Here is a 17,712-nt window from a genome sequence, read left to right on the forward strand (position 1 = left end):
GCCCACCTCCAAATTCTCATTTCAAGCACAAGTGTTCCCGGGAGGTCCACCAGCGACAATCACAACACGAGCACATAGAAATCCCAAAACTAACACGTTGCTGACCTCCCCAACTCTTCGCTCAACACATCCAGTTGTGTCTGTGCAACAGGACGGTTGCTCCTTCCCTGTTCCCTTTCTTTCAGGGACAAGTATGATGGTGGAAGACTCTGTGACGAGACCAGTGCCACATGCCATCGTTATTACAACTAACTCTCTACTAATGGTGGCCTTGATCAGCTACCTGGAGCTCTGACGATGGCCAGCGCAGCAGAGGACTCCCGGACACCTTCCTCCCAAGCCACTGGGGAACTCCTTAACATCTGGCTGCTGCAACTTCCAGTTTATACCACAGCAGCACTACAGAGAAAGGATTTGACAATGTTGTTGGAAGGGAGGAAGAAAGCAGCAGCTGTTTTGGTTTGTTTTGGAAGAATATAAGCTTTCATACAAGACATGGGTCTTTAACCGATTAAATTTTTTTTTAAAGAAAGGAGTAAAACAAAGAAGAATTCTACGTGAATTCTGACAGCCAACTGCCCAACACACTGTATCCAGTAGGTTTTCTGCCTTATGAAGCCATGTACTAAAATAACCAGACTGCTAAATCTGACCTTTTTTTTTTTAATATGTACAGTGAATTTTGGGGGGGTAAGGGGAGGATGGGGACTGAGGATTTGACAGCGATCAGCATGTTCCATACCAATCCCAGTCACAGCCATCTCTAATGACTTATGGGACAGGATTTTTTTTTTCTCCCTCCCCTCCCCCAATATGAGCCAAATTCTGCAGCAACCAGCCCAAGGAGATAAAGCCACAAGAGAGACTGAGCTCTGCCCCATCCTGAAGATCAGATGTGAACAGAATTTAGATTGTGAAAAGCTTTTTTTACAACACTGGTGTTAACTTGCAACCCCAGCCTATTGTCTGTATCAACTGTTACACTGTGAGGTGCAACGTTCAATGTTATCCATATCCCACATGCTTTTGGGGTGTTTTTGTTATACTGTTTGCTTCTTTCCTTTTTGTTTGGGGGAGGAGAAGGGGTAAGCAAAAAGGAGATACTTTTCTAGCATCTGCTAATTCAAAGAGGTGGTTCTGCTTAATAACAGAGATGTCAACATACCCAATTTCCATAGAGAGGGTCTTAAAGGAGGAAGAAAAAGGAATATGACATAATTTAAACAAGAACTGGAGGCTGAAGGAAGCCGTCACTGGGGCAACAAGGAAAATCTGGACTCAGTCAGATTCACCTCCCCACACAAACGGTTCTGAACAGCCAACATGCCAGTCTCCCCTCGGGATGCCCGTCAGTCAGGCTGGTTTTCAGGCCCAAGGCTGACCCAGCTGATGGAAATGGGAGGGCTGATACCCCAAAGAAGTACAGGGATGCCGAGGTGCACCATTAACTAAAACAGCTGGGGACGTTGCGTATTAAAACCTCTCTGTCTCCCAGTAAAGCAACTGACCAAAGCTAACGCGCAGCTGATTTCTGTTGCTTGCCGGTCAGATCCCAAGCATGCTTGTAGGGACCTTTACCTGCCTGGACCTTCCTCCTTCCCAGAGGACAATACTGCTGGCCTGAGCAACCTCAGTTCCAGAATTACCCGAGAAAGGGCTACACTTGCAGGACCGTGCAATGGCAAGGTGCTCGCATGCGGTTTCTATACTAGATGCCAATTCCTTGCCCTCGCTAATCATTTTAAAACTACCGTGTCCTAAGCCTTAGCCAGCTTTGGAGAGATTACATGCATAAATCCCTGGCTTCCTGGAGTTATGCCTATTGTATATATCCATAGTACCCCATCACATGCTTTTTAGCATTTGGGCTACCCTAGAAGCAAGAAGGTAAATATACCGGTAGGTTCACACGGCGTGATGCGAACAGCAAGGCTCTAGGCTGAGGAAGAAGGGCTCCTCTGTGTTTAGTAAACCAGAGAAATAAGAAATAGGCAAAGAAAAATAAACTTAATGAAAGAGTCCAAACATTTAGAGCACGGCTGCAGCAAAAGGAAAGGGTACCTCGCTGTTTCCCTTATAAATAACACCGGGGATAAGGTGGAAGAAGGAAGTCGACAGCTCCCGGTGACACGTGGCAGAGTGAGGCAGGGAGCCATTCCCCCCGGAGCCTCCTCCAGGTCCCTCTGCTGCTCTCCATGAATCACCCCCTCGGTCCCTCCAGCAGGCTGAAACACTTCTTTCAGAAGGGCAACAGCTAAATATAAATGATATTTTTGTACGATTTATGTTCACGAAGATTTTAAAATATTTTCGTTGATGTCTGGGAGCTTTGTTTGGCAAAATCTTTTATGTTGTTAATTTGGCATTTTTGTTCTCACCTCCATCTTGCTGGGCCTTCAACCTTTCTCCCACAAAAGATGGGATGAACAGAAAATTAGGGGTGCAGTGTTAGCTCAAAAGCAAAGGAAATTAGGGCTTGGGCAACAGTTAACCTGACTGATATGCAGAACTAGCCATAACGACAGTATCTAGGAGGCATAACCTAACAGGACCTATGGAGCTCAGAGCTCTGCTGGATGATGCCCAGTGCAGCCCTGGGGCCTGATTCAGGAGAGAAGCAAATAAAAGCAGCAAGGTTAAATGACGTGCCCAAAGAGCCTTCACCGACTGGAGATGCAGATGCTGGGGGGACCCCAGGTCTGACCCTGTTGAGTAGCCAGCACTCTGCAGGTTGGGACGGAATAGAAATCTCTCGTACTTGAAGGCTGCTGCACTCCTTGGGAGGAATCACTGAGCGGGAGGGAGCTGCTTCGGTGCCCAGCCTGGCCACCGTCCCGAGGTTCACGCTGGTTTCAGGCACAGGCTCCGTGTTCACCCCATCGTGTGCCCCCAGCCCAGGGCAGCCGATGCGCCTGCTCTCCCCAGGGGCTGCTACACCTGCAGGCCCAGGGACACTGCTAATTCCCTTCAAGAGCTGCACATCTCCAGGGCCAAAGAACGTGCTTGGGTGGACAACATGTTGGATGAACTCTCACAAGCAAGGAAAGCGAAGCAAGGCACTCCTGCAAAACTCAAGGGCTGAGGTTCAGCATCAGTCTGGGTCTGACCACGCAGGCTACGCCAACAGCTCTTGCAAAAACTTGGGTCTCAACAGATGCTTCCAAATGTGTCTGGCAACACTGGTGGCTCTGTCGGTTTTATTGAATTTTACAGTGTTGGAAAGCAAGACGCTTTACAGCATGGTGAAAACGGTATCTAAATGCTGCAGTGACGCTGTTTTTGAAATAGCAGCCACCTGCACCATTTCCCTGGGAAGGTTAATACATTTTCCATACATTTCTTTGTTTAAACTAGATCACAGGCATATTTTATACAAGAAATGAAAACCAACATGAGTTGGATTTCAGATGTTCCAGTTTGCACTGCTCTGCATTGCAAATGGGCTGAATATATTCTAATCTGTAAAACTGATGGGACAGTGTTTTCTAAAGCCTTCAAACAACAAGCAGATCCCCTTGAAAGTTAAATGTCTTCAATGTGAATTCAAGCTACGTCTCTTGTTTGAGAAGGCAAATCATCAGTACATACGGCTTCATCAGTATGTGTTTTAGACCAAAACACTGCTGAGCTTTTGCAACATTTTAAGGATTACACATAGAAGCAAAGAGGTATGACCTAGTGATAACCACAATGGCCTTACAACCGCTTGCTGTAATCCCAGCTCCGACACTGACTCCATCTACAGCTCCAAGCAATTATTTCACCACTTGCTGCCTCAGTTTCCCTTCCTGAGAAGCGAGGCACAAGCAGGTCATAGTGTATTTGCAAGTTCTGTGCAGTTTGGAAGTACCCGTGTGTTCACACTGCTGTCACAGGTGGGACTGCAGCTCACGCAGGGTTTCAGAGCTGACGTAAACTACTCAGCTCAGGCACCAAGAGCAGCGTAACCGCAGGAGCACAGGCTTCAGCAAGGCGATCAGTCACTGTCCGAGTCCTTGGTGGCAAACCTGTCCTTGTACCTGTGCTGTCTCCGTCACCTAGTCCTCACCTAATGTGGCCAGCCACGGCTCCGCTGACATCAATGTTTCCTGAGCATTAGCATGCAGAAACTCTGAAACATGCACATGGTAAACAGGCAGTCTCTCTCCCACGGATTATTTTTTTTTGAGATTTTAGGGAGGTTTGTCGATACTCCAAAGCCACGGAGCAGGAAAGATAGAAACACATTATGAAACACTGCAGGTTAGTACAGGGAAGCACCCTGGGTGAAGGACAGGGCACGCTGGGGATGGAAAAGGTCTTCCACTTGCAACACTGGCAGATGAGAAAGTTCAAGTTCAGGGCCAGATGGTTACAGGCTAAACTTCAGCTGAGACAGCTCAGTGTTTGTACACAGACACAAGGCAAGTTAAGGCAAAGACTGCCTTGCCTTAGGCAGTCCGTTCTGCCATTTAATTTACCAGAGCCTTAGGTAACCCACGGAAAAGGATTCGCTCGTGCAAACGCAGCATTTGTACCCACGTTAAACTTTATCCAGGCTATAAAAAGAACCTGCATGTAAAGCCTAGCCAGAGCCACCAAGAGGCAAAAAAGATGTGGAAGGCGGCTACCGTAAAGCCAGTTAGAGCTTCCTAAAATGCAGCACAGGGGTTAAAAGGAAAGGTGTTCAGAGCCAGGGGAGAAAACTTCAACATCTTAACAGAGCTCACTGGCTTTACATTACTGCATTAAGTTACAAATCAATTTCCTGTCTTACTAACAACCCCCTGAATTTAACTGCACTGAGCATTTGCCTTAGAGATTAACTTACAAGGAGGAGTTAAGTGCTGTGGGGTTTGTTCTCAGCACTGTAATGGCTTGCGAAGGAAAGTCATTAATTTCACAGGGTCCGTCTTACTCGTCAGTAGTAAAAACCAGCCTGACAAGGGTGCTGTAAGTACACAACAAGGGTGAAATGCTTTGAGACTACCAAATGAGAGGAGCTTTATTCTGATTTATTTCTATTTAACATGAAATAATCTTCTACCTGATACTATTAAACTTGCAGACTGAAGATTGTGCTTCTGGTTTTAGGTTGTCTGGGCTAAATTCAGCACTCGGCTATATGAGTTTGAATGAGGAAGAGCTCACCCTTGCAGCAGGACGGACAAAGTGTTGTACCCTGAATGGGAGACACTGATGTCTCTGCCCAGGGAAACAGCTGGATAACGCAGGCATCACATTCAGCTCATGCTGGGGGGCGGTGGGGTGGTCGGGTGTCTAAATCCCGTCTGCTCTAAACCTGCAAAGCTATCCCCCATCCACAGAAATACTCTACTGTGGATATTTTAATCCAGCTTTACTACATACAAACAGGGCAGCTTTCTTCTCAGTAACTCTGTTGTATGCTATTTTTTTAAGAAAACCAAACGGCAAACATTGTAAGCATACTGTACTTACTGTAATTATGGTTATTTATTGGCTACAGTAGCACGCAGTTCATTAATAAAGATCTTCAGAGACTTTAGACAGCTACTAGGGTCTGGAGTGCTTCTGTCCAACTTTCAATGCAATTAGTACCTTCCTTGCCCAAGAGTCCCCTGGCACAGGACTGTATTTTTCCCGACTGCCAATTGCACATACCAATAAAAACAAAGGAGCCCAGTGAGACCTGATCCACACGGAGAAGTCAATTAAGATATAGTAAACTCAAATTCTATCCCATGACAGTGTTAACTAAACAAAAGAGGAGAGGCTGTCCATGGAGCAAGGAATTGCGAGTGTTGGGCGTCTGGTTAGAGATGTTAATGTAATAACATCTCTGGCTGCTATTCTAAAGGCTAGGAAACTCAAAGTAAAAAATTTAATGCACCTTATTAGCAGAAAGGGTAACTGACTGTTGGAATAGCTTGCCAAAAAGCCTGGTCATCAATAACAGCCTTTAAACCAAGTCTGGAAGTCTTCCAGGAAAGATATCCACTAGATCAGCCACAAGCTGGCTTGCAAAGGTTCACTTACATTATAGAAAATAATTTCCTTCATTGCAGGAAGCCCTGCATGCAATCACCTCATCTATGTTCTGTCAGATTAATTCATCACAGTAATTCCTTCTGACCTAAAAAAAAAATAAAAATCTACTGGCTTCCTTCTACCCTTGGGAAGGATTGTCGAGAGACCAGCTAAAGCAGTAAGTGGAATGGGCCCGAGGGTTCCCCCAGGCGTTAAGCTGAGCACGGTGTCCCTGCCATGGCAGGGGGTTGGAAGCAGATGATCTTGAAGGTCCCTTCCAACCCAAACCACCCCATGATTAAGGCAGGCGCAGCCGTGCCGGAGGGCGGACAGACAAGAAATGGGGCTCAGCACCAGTGGGGTCATGGGGAGCCTCAGCCAAACCCCTTCCCTCAGCCCATCCTGGATCCACGCACTGGCGTGCAGTCCCTAAAAGGAACACCATGCTTGCCCACGGGGAGCACAGGGGGGGCTTAGGCACTGGCTGCAGCAAGATGTGCTCCCGAGGCTCCCCCTGCGCCCCTAAGGATGGAGAGGAGCTACAGCCACCCACAGCCTGAGATGACAAGCGTGTCTGGGTGCCCCCTACCACTGCCCAGCCCCTGGCCTCCGGGTGCCGATGGCAAAGCAAACCCAACAAAGGGTGCACAGAGGCTGGGCTCAGCTGTGCTCGGACCCCCGGCAGGCTTCTGCCCCTCTGCCCCGTGCCCTGCCGAGCTGCAGGAGAGGCTGCTCATCACCGGTGCTGTAATTAGCTCAGGGACTGATGCTGCAAAGGGGCTTTGTAAAGGTGAGGGCAGCATCATTAAAGAGACCAGCGGGGAGCAGCCAAGACTGAGATGAATCCCTCCCCAGCTCATCCCCTGCCAGGGCACTCCTGCTTTCTCAGGAGCCTTCATTAAATGCCGCCATGCATGATACAGATCAAGGAGACAAATGTAGCGTCACCAACAGACAGGCAGGTCCTACTGGAAATGCAAGCACAGCCCCACGGAGCGAGCACGCCAGCAAGCCATGCTGCACAGACGTGGGATGAAGGATGCCGGGAGGCATCACACGTGCCCGCCAGTCCCAGAGCGCCAGCACCAGCTGACCACCGTAACCTCACCAGAGCTCAGCTGCATTTAAAAACAAAAAACAGTTGATCCAGGAGCATCTGTGTGTTTCCAGCCAAGGCTCTTACACAGGTTTCAGGCGTTAAGGCTGTAGGCACTGTGAGTCCAGTCCTTGCTGCGACATTTTGGCAGGCCTGGTCCCAAAAGAGGTACTTTTCTACACATAAATATCAATGGAAAATAGATAACTTTCTGTGAAACCTAAAGCACTTCCACATAAGGTTCAAATTTACTTTATTACATTAAAGTCACAAAAAAAGGCAGTTCAAGCAAATCTCTTGAACTTGGTATCAAAACACTTCAAGAATTAAAAAGGAACGGACCCCAGAGCTAAAGGTTTGTGTCTCACCTGAGAAAACAGCCTCCTCTTTCCTTCCCCACAGGTAATTTAAAGAATTTCTTGCTTCTAAAGGTTTTAGGTTGTTGGGTCTCTGCTGCCTACACAGCACCACAGCTCGCTGGGTCCCCTGCCTGGACACTCGCAGAGAGGTTTCGTTAATCGCTTTCTATACAAAATATACTGTCACTTTACTTGCCAATACCAAAAGGGCGAGCAAAGGACTTCCACGGATGCAGCCCTCCTCCCACAGAACAGAAGTAGGAAGACAAATCAAAGTAGATCTTCCTTGGAAATGAAAAAGCATCAGGAAGAAACAGGCAGTTTCCACAAAGAGCACACAAGTTTAGACAAACAAGACCAATATTGGTGACGGGGGTAATGAAAGATTCCTCTGCCCCATGAAGATAAACAGCAGCAGCTTTTTTTAAATGTAAAGGATGCAGAAAAAGCAAGGGATGGAGGACGGATGCTGGCTGGAATGAACTCAGCTTGGGGCAGGCAGGCAGAGAAAAGTCAGAGCAGGTTTGTAGCATCAGCAGAGCCTGCTTTGTTCCTGGGAAGCCAATAAAGAGAGCTCCAAGAAAGAAGAACTGCTTGAAAATGATCTTTCTTCTCTCCTTTTGGGACCACATTGAGGTACAAGTAAATTACTACTGTGAGTTAATCTTTAAAGCCAACATCTTTAAAGCTAACATATGTAAAAGATGGGTCTTACCACTCTGAAGATGCTTCGTACTCCGCATTCTAAAAAAACTCCTACTCAGAAAATAAGCAGTTGATCTTCCTGCCTCTGTGGAAACAGGGTGCAAACCAAACCAATGGTTATATTGTCAGGAAAACCGAGGAACAGCATCCTAAATGCTTTGTGCAAATCTATGCTACAGTTGGTTTTGTTTAATAATATCCTCCTGTTATTTGCTTCTATCCTATGATTTTGGGGGGTTGATACCTACCATGAAAGCCAGATTTTCAAAAGAGCCCAGCATGCAATGCTTGAAACCCCCTAAAACCTTATTTTACTGCCTAAGATTTTGTCCCTTATTGGCACTCAGTAGATATTCAATAATATTGATTTATTGACCCCCACCGAAGCCAAAGACACAACTTTTGCTAAAGAAGAAGAAACTTCAACACAGCCAAAGCAAAGGGCGGAGTTATTTTATATGCCGCTAAGTAATTTTGGTCTAAAGCTTCTGCTTAAATTAAATCATGGCATCACATTAGCTATGACCGGCCAGCACTAAGCACAAAAATCCCTTATTATGGTGTATACCTGACTCAGCACACACTCATTTAGAGTTAACTAAAACATTCCTGCTTTGGATTAGTGCTGCAATAGTGAATTTGCTTTTCTATACCCAGCTGAAGATGATGCATGAACTAAACCCACAGTACTCGGCGTGCTTCAGCAAAACACACTGTTTTTTCTGCGAGTTCCACACCTCTAAGCCAGCATCACCAGAGACAGGCAACAAATGAACATATTTATGCAGCATACTGTAGCAGAAATGACAGCCAAAAAGCTGCAGTTTCCTTGAAAAAAAAAACGGAGGGAAGAACAAAGGCAAAACATCAATAGCTACTCAGTGTATCTGTGCTGGGAGAAAGCCAGCAAAAGGGAAGGGGAGAGTGAACTCTGAATTTCCCTGGTTTTCGAAAGGATCGTTCTGTGGACTCAGGAAACGTTCCAAAGTAGTTCCTCGCAGAGTGTGGAAGAGATCCGATGCCGTCCTTGGGAAGGGACGTGTTAGTAGTTATGTAGTCACACGCATTTCTTAGCCATAAACAAAGTATTTCCCTCTTTACCTCCTGAAAACCTCTGTGGGAGGTAGGCAAACGCCTGTCTTGCCACCAGCGTGCGCAGGACCGACGGGGGCTGCACTGCTGGTGCATCCACACCACCACAGCACCACGTTCACGGCTGTTGCGTACAATGCTCTGAAATGCCTGACTAGGAAAGATGTTTTAACAAAACTAAAGGTCATTTAAAAAAATATATAAAAAATCACCGCATTTGTAGTTATTTATCTGGTGTGAGGCTTAGGGAAATGCCTGTAGTAAGCAATATACTGAATAAATGAGCCAAAGGAAGAGGAAAAACAGCACGTAAGAAGCAGCAGGGAGTGGGAACAGGGGAAACAAGGAGCCAACAGCCCAAGAGCTGCACTGTTCCATATATCCCACTGTTCTATATATCCCGGCAGATTGCTGAGCTGCTGCAGGCAACTGCAGGAACAAGTTAAAGAATTAACCGAGATCAACGTGCAGACGATGGAAGAGTCAGACGGACCCATCTTGGTGCAAAAGAAGCTTATGGGGTTTGTTTTCCTCTTCGCTGCCACTCAAGTTCCAGCAGTTAGGGCAATCTAGTTACTCCATTTAGATAAGCTTCAGTAGCTCACAGCAATTTAAACAGCTGCCTGTGCCTCAGCATTCTGTCACTACCTCCTTCTTCCCAAGTGCTAATGCCATTAGCAAATTGACTTCCTCCCTCACACAATCTGTCTGGCCTTAGCATGTACAATACTAATTGCTTCCTAATACTCCGGAGCATCAGCAGGCAGAAGTGTGGTACCACAAAAATACCTCCAGCTGGGAGGTGGCAGCACACAGGGGTTGCGTGTGGTCCCTGCCATCCTCCCCTCCAGGTGAGGCACACGGACCCACCAGGCACAGGAAGAAGTTTAGGCACCATATTTCCAATCCAGAGCAGAAAGAGACACCTTTTTTTCCGCAATTCACCCAGTTGTGCTAGGAAGACCAGGGACAGTGACTAAAACCCCATGCGTATTAGAGGAAGAGACAGAAGGAAACTTAGAGGTGGAGAGAATATGCTGTTTTGAACAGTCCCTGCTGCTTTCACTGACCTCTCTGTACCTCCAACCTCCCCTACTCCCTTTTGGTGACCTTTCTTTCAGCTCAGACTGCTCTCCCTTCCTTTCCCTCCATCCCTTAGCAGACCTACTAATGGAAATGTCAGCCAACACTTTAGATTATTGCAAAACTCCAAAAGCATACAAGTGCCATTTTTAAACAGCAACTACGCCAATAAAGACCCAGTCCCATCCTTTCTGATTTCTGGAGTCACACTGTCCATCACAGCCCTCGATCTTAAAATAAGCATTAAAAAAATAAATTAATTTTCCTGCTCTGGACACCTGGCTCCCCTTGGAAAAAAAAAAAAAAAAAAAAGGAGGGCACAATAAAAAGATGAAGGATCCTTTTGGCTCCCACTCTGACCTCCTCAGCTAAGCAGTGAGAAAATGGATTGCCTGGACCTTTCATGTAATCTTTCTACATTTCTAAAACACAGCTGCCCACAGGATGCAAGCCCCTGCATTTACATGACAAAGAGCAGAGAGGCTCTCCCAGATGGGACAGCTTCTCTTTGTGGATGTTAACCATTAGCTCCCAAACCAAGCACGTCTGCTCCAGCTATTCAGAGAGTTCTTCAGCACAGAGGGGATCCCAGAGCCTGCCCCAAACATGACCGGAGGAGGTCTTGTCCCACACAGCAGCAGCAACACACAGCTTCCCCTCTCCTGCGATGCCCACCTCATTTACAAAGCTCACCTGCCCATTTCTTCACGTTCAGCAGGCAAAAAGAGCTCTGTAAATCAGGTGCGTTGAAAAAGCCTACTTCAGTTTTCATTAGCTGTTTGTATTTTTGTTTGTATGTTTTAAAAAAGGATGGCTGCACGTTGCGCGGGCTGGGATGTACGCTACAGGCATCTGCCACAAGGACACTGGTGGACAGGAGAGATGTGGACCAGCTTATTAACACAGGCAGGCAGGCTGGCAGCAGGCTCCAGAGGAGGCTGAGACACGGGGCGCACATCGCGGGGCGCACATCACGTGGTGCTGCTGCTGCTTCTCACAGGCTGCAGAAAAAGAATTCCCTGGGGGTGAGAAGAGTTTTGCAGGAACAAGTCTAGAGCTCACTGTACGCAGCGTTCACTCACTGTGGTGTTAAACCTGGCCAAAAGGCTGAGTCAGCGTGCTTCACCCTGCTTAGAAGAGGCTCACTGTGGTTTCAGTTGATTAGAAATAGGTTTTAAGATAAAAGGAGCCACCTAATGCAGGGATCAACAAGGCAGACAAACAGTAAACCAAATGCAAAACATGGAGTTTACTGTAACTTTTTTTCATGCTGATCTTAGAAGCACACTTGAGATACTGAGATGATTTCACCTCCGACCTCCGCAGCAGAATGAGGAAGAGATTAAGAACCCCACCTACATGGATCTCTTTCCTCAGGTTGGGGAGATACTGCTGAGTCTCTGAGCAGTCAATTCTGTAGTAGAGCTACCAGCTTCCGGGACTGGGGAGCTCTTTGGCAAGGTGAAGAAATTCTGCATTAAGAAAATGAGATTAATTGGTATGAATGGACTATCTCGCAATCCAATTCCCTTTTAACTAGGTCAATGGAAAAGGTATCTCCAGAGCCAGCTTACAGGAGGTCCTAGAAATACTCCAGAGCACAGGGGAACAGGTTACACTGGAATTGTATGGACAGAAGCTGCCCACGAGCCTCCCCAAACATCTGATGCTGCAACCCAGACGGGCTTCAGAGCAGGGAACAAGCGATGCCGCAAGGAAGAGAACTGCAGCAAACTGGGTGTAAACCTCTGCGCATGTTCCTAAGGTAAAGCAATGTCTCCTAAAGAGCAGGAACAGCACAGCATGCAAAGCACAAGGTCAGCCAACATCTCTTGGAGCTGGATTTCTCATCAGCTGCATCCACTAAGTTTAGAACAGGCTGATCTGGCTCCTGCCTAGCACTGCTGCTTTGGTTTGGCCATGCAGACCGTAACAAAAATATCACCCTCAGCATGGCAAAGCACCGAGCACAGGTCCCTCTCACCCAGCTGGGGAGGGACCTGTGATTCTGTCTGGTTTCTCCTCAGGGCTTTCTTCCATTACTTGCTGCCCCAGGACTGTGACAACAATAACAAATCTAATTCTTCACTTCCCACACCCTGTGCCACAGCAAAAGAACAGCTGAACTACAAGGTACCTCATCCTATTTTGCCTCCAAATCTTCCAAAAATCTTTTCCTGTCACCTCAGGAAAGCAGATTTAACATTCCCTGTTCTCACTGTGTTTCTCTTTCAGGCATTAGCTCTTCTTCATCAAGACGAGTTGAGTTTCAGCAGCTGTTACTGCATCCCTGCAGCCCTCTCCAGTATCTCTGGGACCCTGAAAAGGCCACATCCCAGGCAGGAGCAGGGAAAGCTTCAGGCAAGAGCGAAATCCTGCCGTTGCCTATGGTTGGAGGATGCTTAGAGAGATGACTCATGCTCAGTCAGGGAGGATAGCCCCAAAGATCTCTAACAGCTTGTGGGTTTGTTTTTAGGCGGAAAGTGAAAGCAGTGAAGGCAAAGAAGAAAAGCAGGCATTTCTCCATCCCGAGTTGGACAGCAGCCTGGGCTTTACAGACACCAGCACTCAGCCAGGTGAGAATTCAGGGCCTGACGCAGGAGCAGAATCAGCCCATGGCCAGGAAGGTCCCAGCGTGGCCCTTGGTGCCAGCACACCTGCACGGAGCAGACTATGTACGGATCCTTCCCCACCTACGATGAGTTAAGCAACTCCCATTTCTGCAGCGTAAGCGCAGAGGAGTGCAGAAGATTTCAAGAACTCCTGGAAAGCAAATGCAGCCAATACAGAGCAATTTGCAGGGAACAAGAAATACCTCACGGGGGGGGGGGGAGCACCAGCAATGCAAACACGACAAGCAGCTCCCTAAGTGCAGCACCGGGATGAAATGCCTGCAGAGTGCGGCAAGCGGGGACAGAGGGAAAGCTAGTGAGAACAAAGCATCAGCACAGGCCACAGACGTGCCCACCACCACGTATTGCTGCCAGCTCAAAAACCTTACAATTCCTCACCACGCACGTCATCGTGGGAGCTACGGGAGCCTGTCGCAGGAAAAGGCTGCTGCAGAGTGTCCAAGCGACCCGGCTGGAGTGTCAGCAAAACCCAGGCGATGCAATGAAAGCCCAGAGGGCAGAGCAGGGGATAACGGGAACAGATGGAGGCTGGCATGCAAAAGGAGCAAGTGGACCCTGAAGAAGCAACGCAAGAACTGGCTGCTAAAGGACACAGCCTTGAGAATCATAGAATGAAGCAGACTGACCACAGATGAGGACAGCCTCGGCGAGCTAAAGGCTGGGAAATACTGGAATAAGGTTCAGAAAAAGCAGCACATGCTCCTATCCAAGGAATAGAAGCAAAGAAAAGCATTGCAGAACCAGAGGGAACAGCCTCGCGAAGACAAAGCCAGCACCGAGCACAGGAGGAACTTCAGTATTGTAGCGCTGAGTCAGAGGAAACCGATGAACAGAAGCAAGAAAATCCTAGGACGACTGGAGCCCTGTTCAGGAACTTCTCACCCACAGGACCAGATCCCAGATGGAAGGACATACAGTCCCTTGCTGTCTCCAACCCTTCTGTGCCTTCCCAGAGGGTTGCCCCAGGCATCAGGAAGGGACAGTGCATCTTCCTGAAGGCACCTTCTGGCACTGCGGAATGGTTCCCCGCAAGGCTTCCGAGCTTCTGCTGGTTGTTATGCCCGTTAAAGTCTCCCCACAGAAAATGGGGAGCTCAGCAGAACTACAAACAGGGAATTCAAGCCTGATGACAGGCTTGCTTCCTCACTCAAACACATCTAGACAACCCCAGGGTCCACAGATCATTGTCCTGATATACTTTTATGACCGACCTCACTGTACACGAAGATTTGGCTCGCTACATTTCAGTCTGATTTTTTAGTGTAGGATTCTCTGCAAATAAGATATTTGCCTCCATATCCAACTCTTTCTATATTGAAGCATATTATTGTTTTTCTGGTAAAAAGAAAAAATAATAGCATGCTTCAACCTTTAACGTTAGAGTCGTAATCATTGTTTTCCCCAGAACTGGGTGTGCTATGCATTCCTGTACTTTAGTTCACAGAAAAAAAAAGAAAAAAACCTCCAGACTTAGTAAATATAGTTGTTTACTGTAACATAAGATACAGAAAGTAGAAAGAGAAGGCACTTAATAGGTCCCTCTGTGGATTCTGCTACCAAGGGGGAAACAATACTCCCTACAGAGTTGAGGCATCTTTTATACTTATTAATCACCATGAAAAATAAAAAGATCCACAAGCCCACTGAACTCTTCCCTTCCTCCCCCTTCAAACATTTCAGGAATGAGCTCAGCTCTGAGTCATGATTAAAAACACCCGGTTATGTTCCTAAGCAGCAGTGCTCAAATTGAAGATTTGTTGTGCTACCCAGTGCTCCCTGCTTCACTGTTCCACACTACAAAGGAAACAGGGCAAGCTCCAAGCTATCGCCTGAAAATACTTTACAGTTTTCCAGGCTCTAGTGGAAGGAGATAAATCTCTCTAGAGGAAGCAGGCAGTGGTGGTCCGCCCCTCACCCCCACAGTGACTGAGACCGGACCACTTGGATCTGATGGAAAGGACCTCAAAGAAGCAGGAAACCTGGTAAGCCCAGCTCAGAAGCATCCTTACTTCTTTGCACCTCTTGCTGGAGAAATATCATCTATCAAACGGCGATTTCTGTCAGCTCACATCACCAGAGTTCTCAGCAAGGCAGAAGAAATTCAAGGAAATGAGACAGGGATAAAGATTGCAAGTTACTAGCTAAATAACCCCCCCCTCCGACCAGCCTAGAGGTAAAATAAAGGCCCATTAGAAGAGCACAGCAAGGCGGTTAGCAGCGAGCAGTTTTCTGTGGCTTGGTGTCCTCTAGCTCCTGTCGTGTCTGGATGATTCCAGACCAGCCTTTCACACAACGTGGAGGCAAACCTTTGCCCCATTTGGAGCTACTGTCTGCCCTACTCCATTAAAACTCAAGTTCTAGTCCTGTACTAAGTTACCAGACTCCAAAGCTTAAGAAAATATTTGGTAATAAACTGTGTCAGCCAGAAAAAAAGAAAAAAAATTACAAACATCGCCATGAAATAACGCATCAATACTAATGGAGAGAGAGACAAGAAATTGCATTAAATCTCAGTTCATTACTTTGCAGCTCTCTTTCTCAAAATCTTCCACAAGAAGCAGAGCACCACACTCACCAAGACACCCCCTATCACTCCACTTCCAATTCCCACCAAGCATTCATAAAACAAGTCTCTTTGCCAAAAGGGCTGCCGTTCTTGCACTTCTTCGTGGGTGCCGTTGTTTGTGTTTCCTTCCTCCTCATTTGCTGCTAACTTCTGTTCCCAAGTCAAGGATTTTTGAAAGTTCAGATCCACCAAGTCAGTTTGGATCACTCTGACCCCAAAGTAAACCCTCTTGACAACTTTGAATGTCTTCAGCACCTGCACATCACACCGGTACGTCCCTGCATCAGACTCCCTGACAGGGGAAAACCTGATGACCGAGCCGGGGTTTTTGAAAGGTTTGAACAGTACGTCGTTCGTGGTGACAAGGGCTGGGGCAAGCCTCCACGTATAGCTGTAGGCTTGGCTACCAAAGCCGGCTGCATCCGAGGTCAGGCAGCTGAACTGGAAGGGTTTGCCCGCAGGGAGAGTGAAGTGGAGCAAGCCACAAACCCAACTGGTCAGGCAGCCGGACCTGCGCACGGTACAATTCCTCCTCTCTCCGGCGGAAGTCATCTCGCACATCTCCTCCAGTTTGACGCCCAGTCCACAGGTGACGCTGCAGGATGTGGCGTTGACCACAATTTTCACTACAGCAGACTTCAGCTCTGCCGGGATGGTAACTTTTTCGAAGGAAGCCGACAGTAGACAGAAAGCACAAAGTAATACCCCAAGGATGCGGCTGGTCCCCAGGGTCTCCATATCAGGGTTATCAATCAGGTGTGCTACTTTCTAAAGCCATGCAAATTCAGCAGTCAAAAAACCACAAAAGTAATTCACTGTAAATCTTCAAACTTAGGATTTCTGAAATCCCACCAGCATCATCTTCAAGACCTAATCCGTTGGGAAAAATCCTCCAACAAGACAGGCTCGAAGTCCACCACCACTAAAAAAGATGCAACGCAGTAGCCTATCAGTCCGAACGTGAATCGTGAATCCCAGTTCTTGTAACAGGGCAGCCAAATATTTTAATCCACTCCATTCCAGCAACTCTGATATATTTGACAATTTAAAAAAGATTTACTCCTCCCTTCTCTGTAAGATTTTACATACTATTTTGGATGAATTTCCACTGTAAAGTAGTACTGTTCCAGTTTGATTTTCCCACCAAACTGCCAAAAAAAAAAAGAAGTAATCCCTACTAGAACCTTTAAAATAATGCTGTTGAGCATAAGGAAATCCTAATTCCTTATGCAGCACCTGTACAGTCCTGTCCTATATACACATATCTCAAGACCTAAAGTACACCCCAAGTTACTAAGACCACAAAAACATTTCAACTTCTAGACAGTCTGATGGCACTGAAACCAAAGGCAATCTGAACCGACTTTTACCACCGATGATGTCCATCTCTATGCAGGGCCTGCATCTCCAGGAGCCCATGTTTCTAGGGAACAGTGCCAGCATCACAATCACAGTCCTGTTGCCTGGGTCAGAATGCGGCCCCAAACCTTCCAAGGAAGAACAAAGAACTCCCCTAAGTCTAAAGCCAAAGCGAGTTCTCCGAGATGAGGACTCAGCCACCAACGCCAAATCAGAGATTTCCACGTTCCACTGATGCATCTGTAAAACACAAACCACTCGTCTGCTGCCACTGCAGCAAAATGCTTGGAGACATGTCAGTGTAATCCACGTAGTACTCAAGTGTCCCCAAAGAATAACATGTTACTGAAAAAAGTTCTTAATGAAAAAAATAATATCAAAAGTTACATATTTTTAATGGAGCAATCAAACTATGGTCAAGGTAGTTCAATAATCACCATCTCCTTACCAGCAGCTGAAGCAGATTGCAGAAAGGATTTGGATTGCCATGTTCTTTAACAGCTCTGCTAATGAATATCCATCTTTCTCCTCCTAACACTTCTTCACTTATTAAATTGGAGACTTCTGAAGATCTAGTACATGTATTTTCCAAATTCAGTTTCCCTGGAGGTGCCCTCTACGCCCACCACGCTTTGTGTTCAGCTCCCCTTTCGCACGCCTGTCCCTGAGCGCCCAGGCTGCACCCAGGTATACAGGGCTTTTATTACGACTACAGATTTACTCCCCTCCCTTGAAAAGAGATCATCCACCAAGTGCCACACTAAAAAAAAACCAACCAAACACCACCACACCAACTGCAGTGAAGGCACAATCCGTTTGTGTTTGCACCAC

At 47.0% G+C, this 17,712-nt stretch overlaps 3 protein-coding genes across 3 annotated transcripts in view; 1 reads left to right on the forward strand and 2 right to left on the reverse strand.

The window, feature by feature from the left end:
• CNTN2 (contactin 2) overlaps nucleotides 1-5,506 on the forward strand; it is a 34,022-nt gene extending 28,516 nt beyond the window's left edge. Inside the window, exon 23 of the mRNA XM_037410342.1 lies at nucleotides 186-5,506. Within this exon, the coding sequence (XP_037266239.1) occupies nucleotides 186-295 (110 nt within the window). The 3' untranslated portion in view covers nucleotides 296-5,506. The remainder of the gene's footprint in view (nucleotides 1-185) is intronic.
• Nucleotides 1-17,712, reverse strand: part of RBBP5 (RB binding protein 5, histone lysine methyltransferase complex subunit) — a 42,798-nt gene that overhangs the window by 13,195 nt on the left and 11,891 nt on the right. The gene's annotated exons all lie outside the window — the stretch shown is intronic.
• TMEM81 (transmembrane protein 81) lies at nucleotides 14,467-17,668 on the reverse strand. The gene has a single exon (XM_037410381.1). It carries the CDS (start codon nucleotides 16,258-16,260, stop codon nucleotides 15,475-15,477), a length of 786 nt encoding a protein of 261 aa, XP_037266278.1. The 5' UTR covers nucleotides 16,261-17,668; the 3' UTR covers nucleotides 14,467-15,474.

Source organism: Falco rusticolus, chromosome 17, assembly GCF_015220075.1.
Source record: "Falco rusticolus isolate bFalRus1 chromosome 17, bFalRus1.pri, whole genome shotgun sequence".
Taxonomy (NCBI): Eukaryota; Metazoa; Chordata; class Aves; order Falconiformes; family Falconidae; genus Falco; species Falco rusticolus.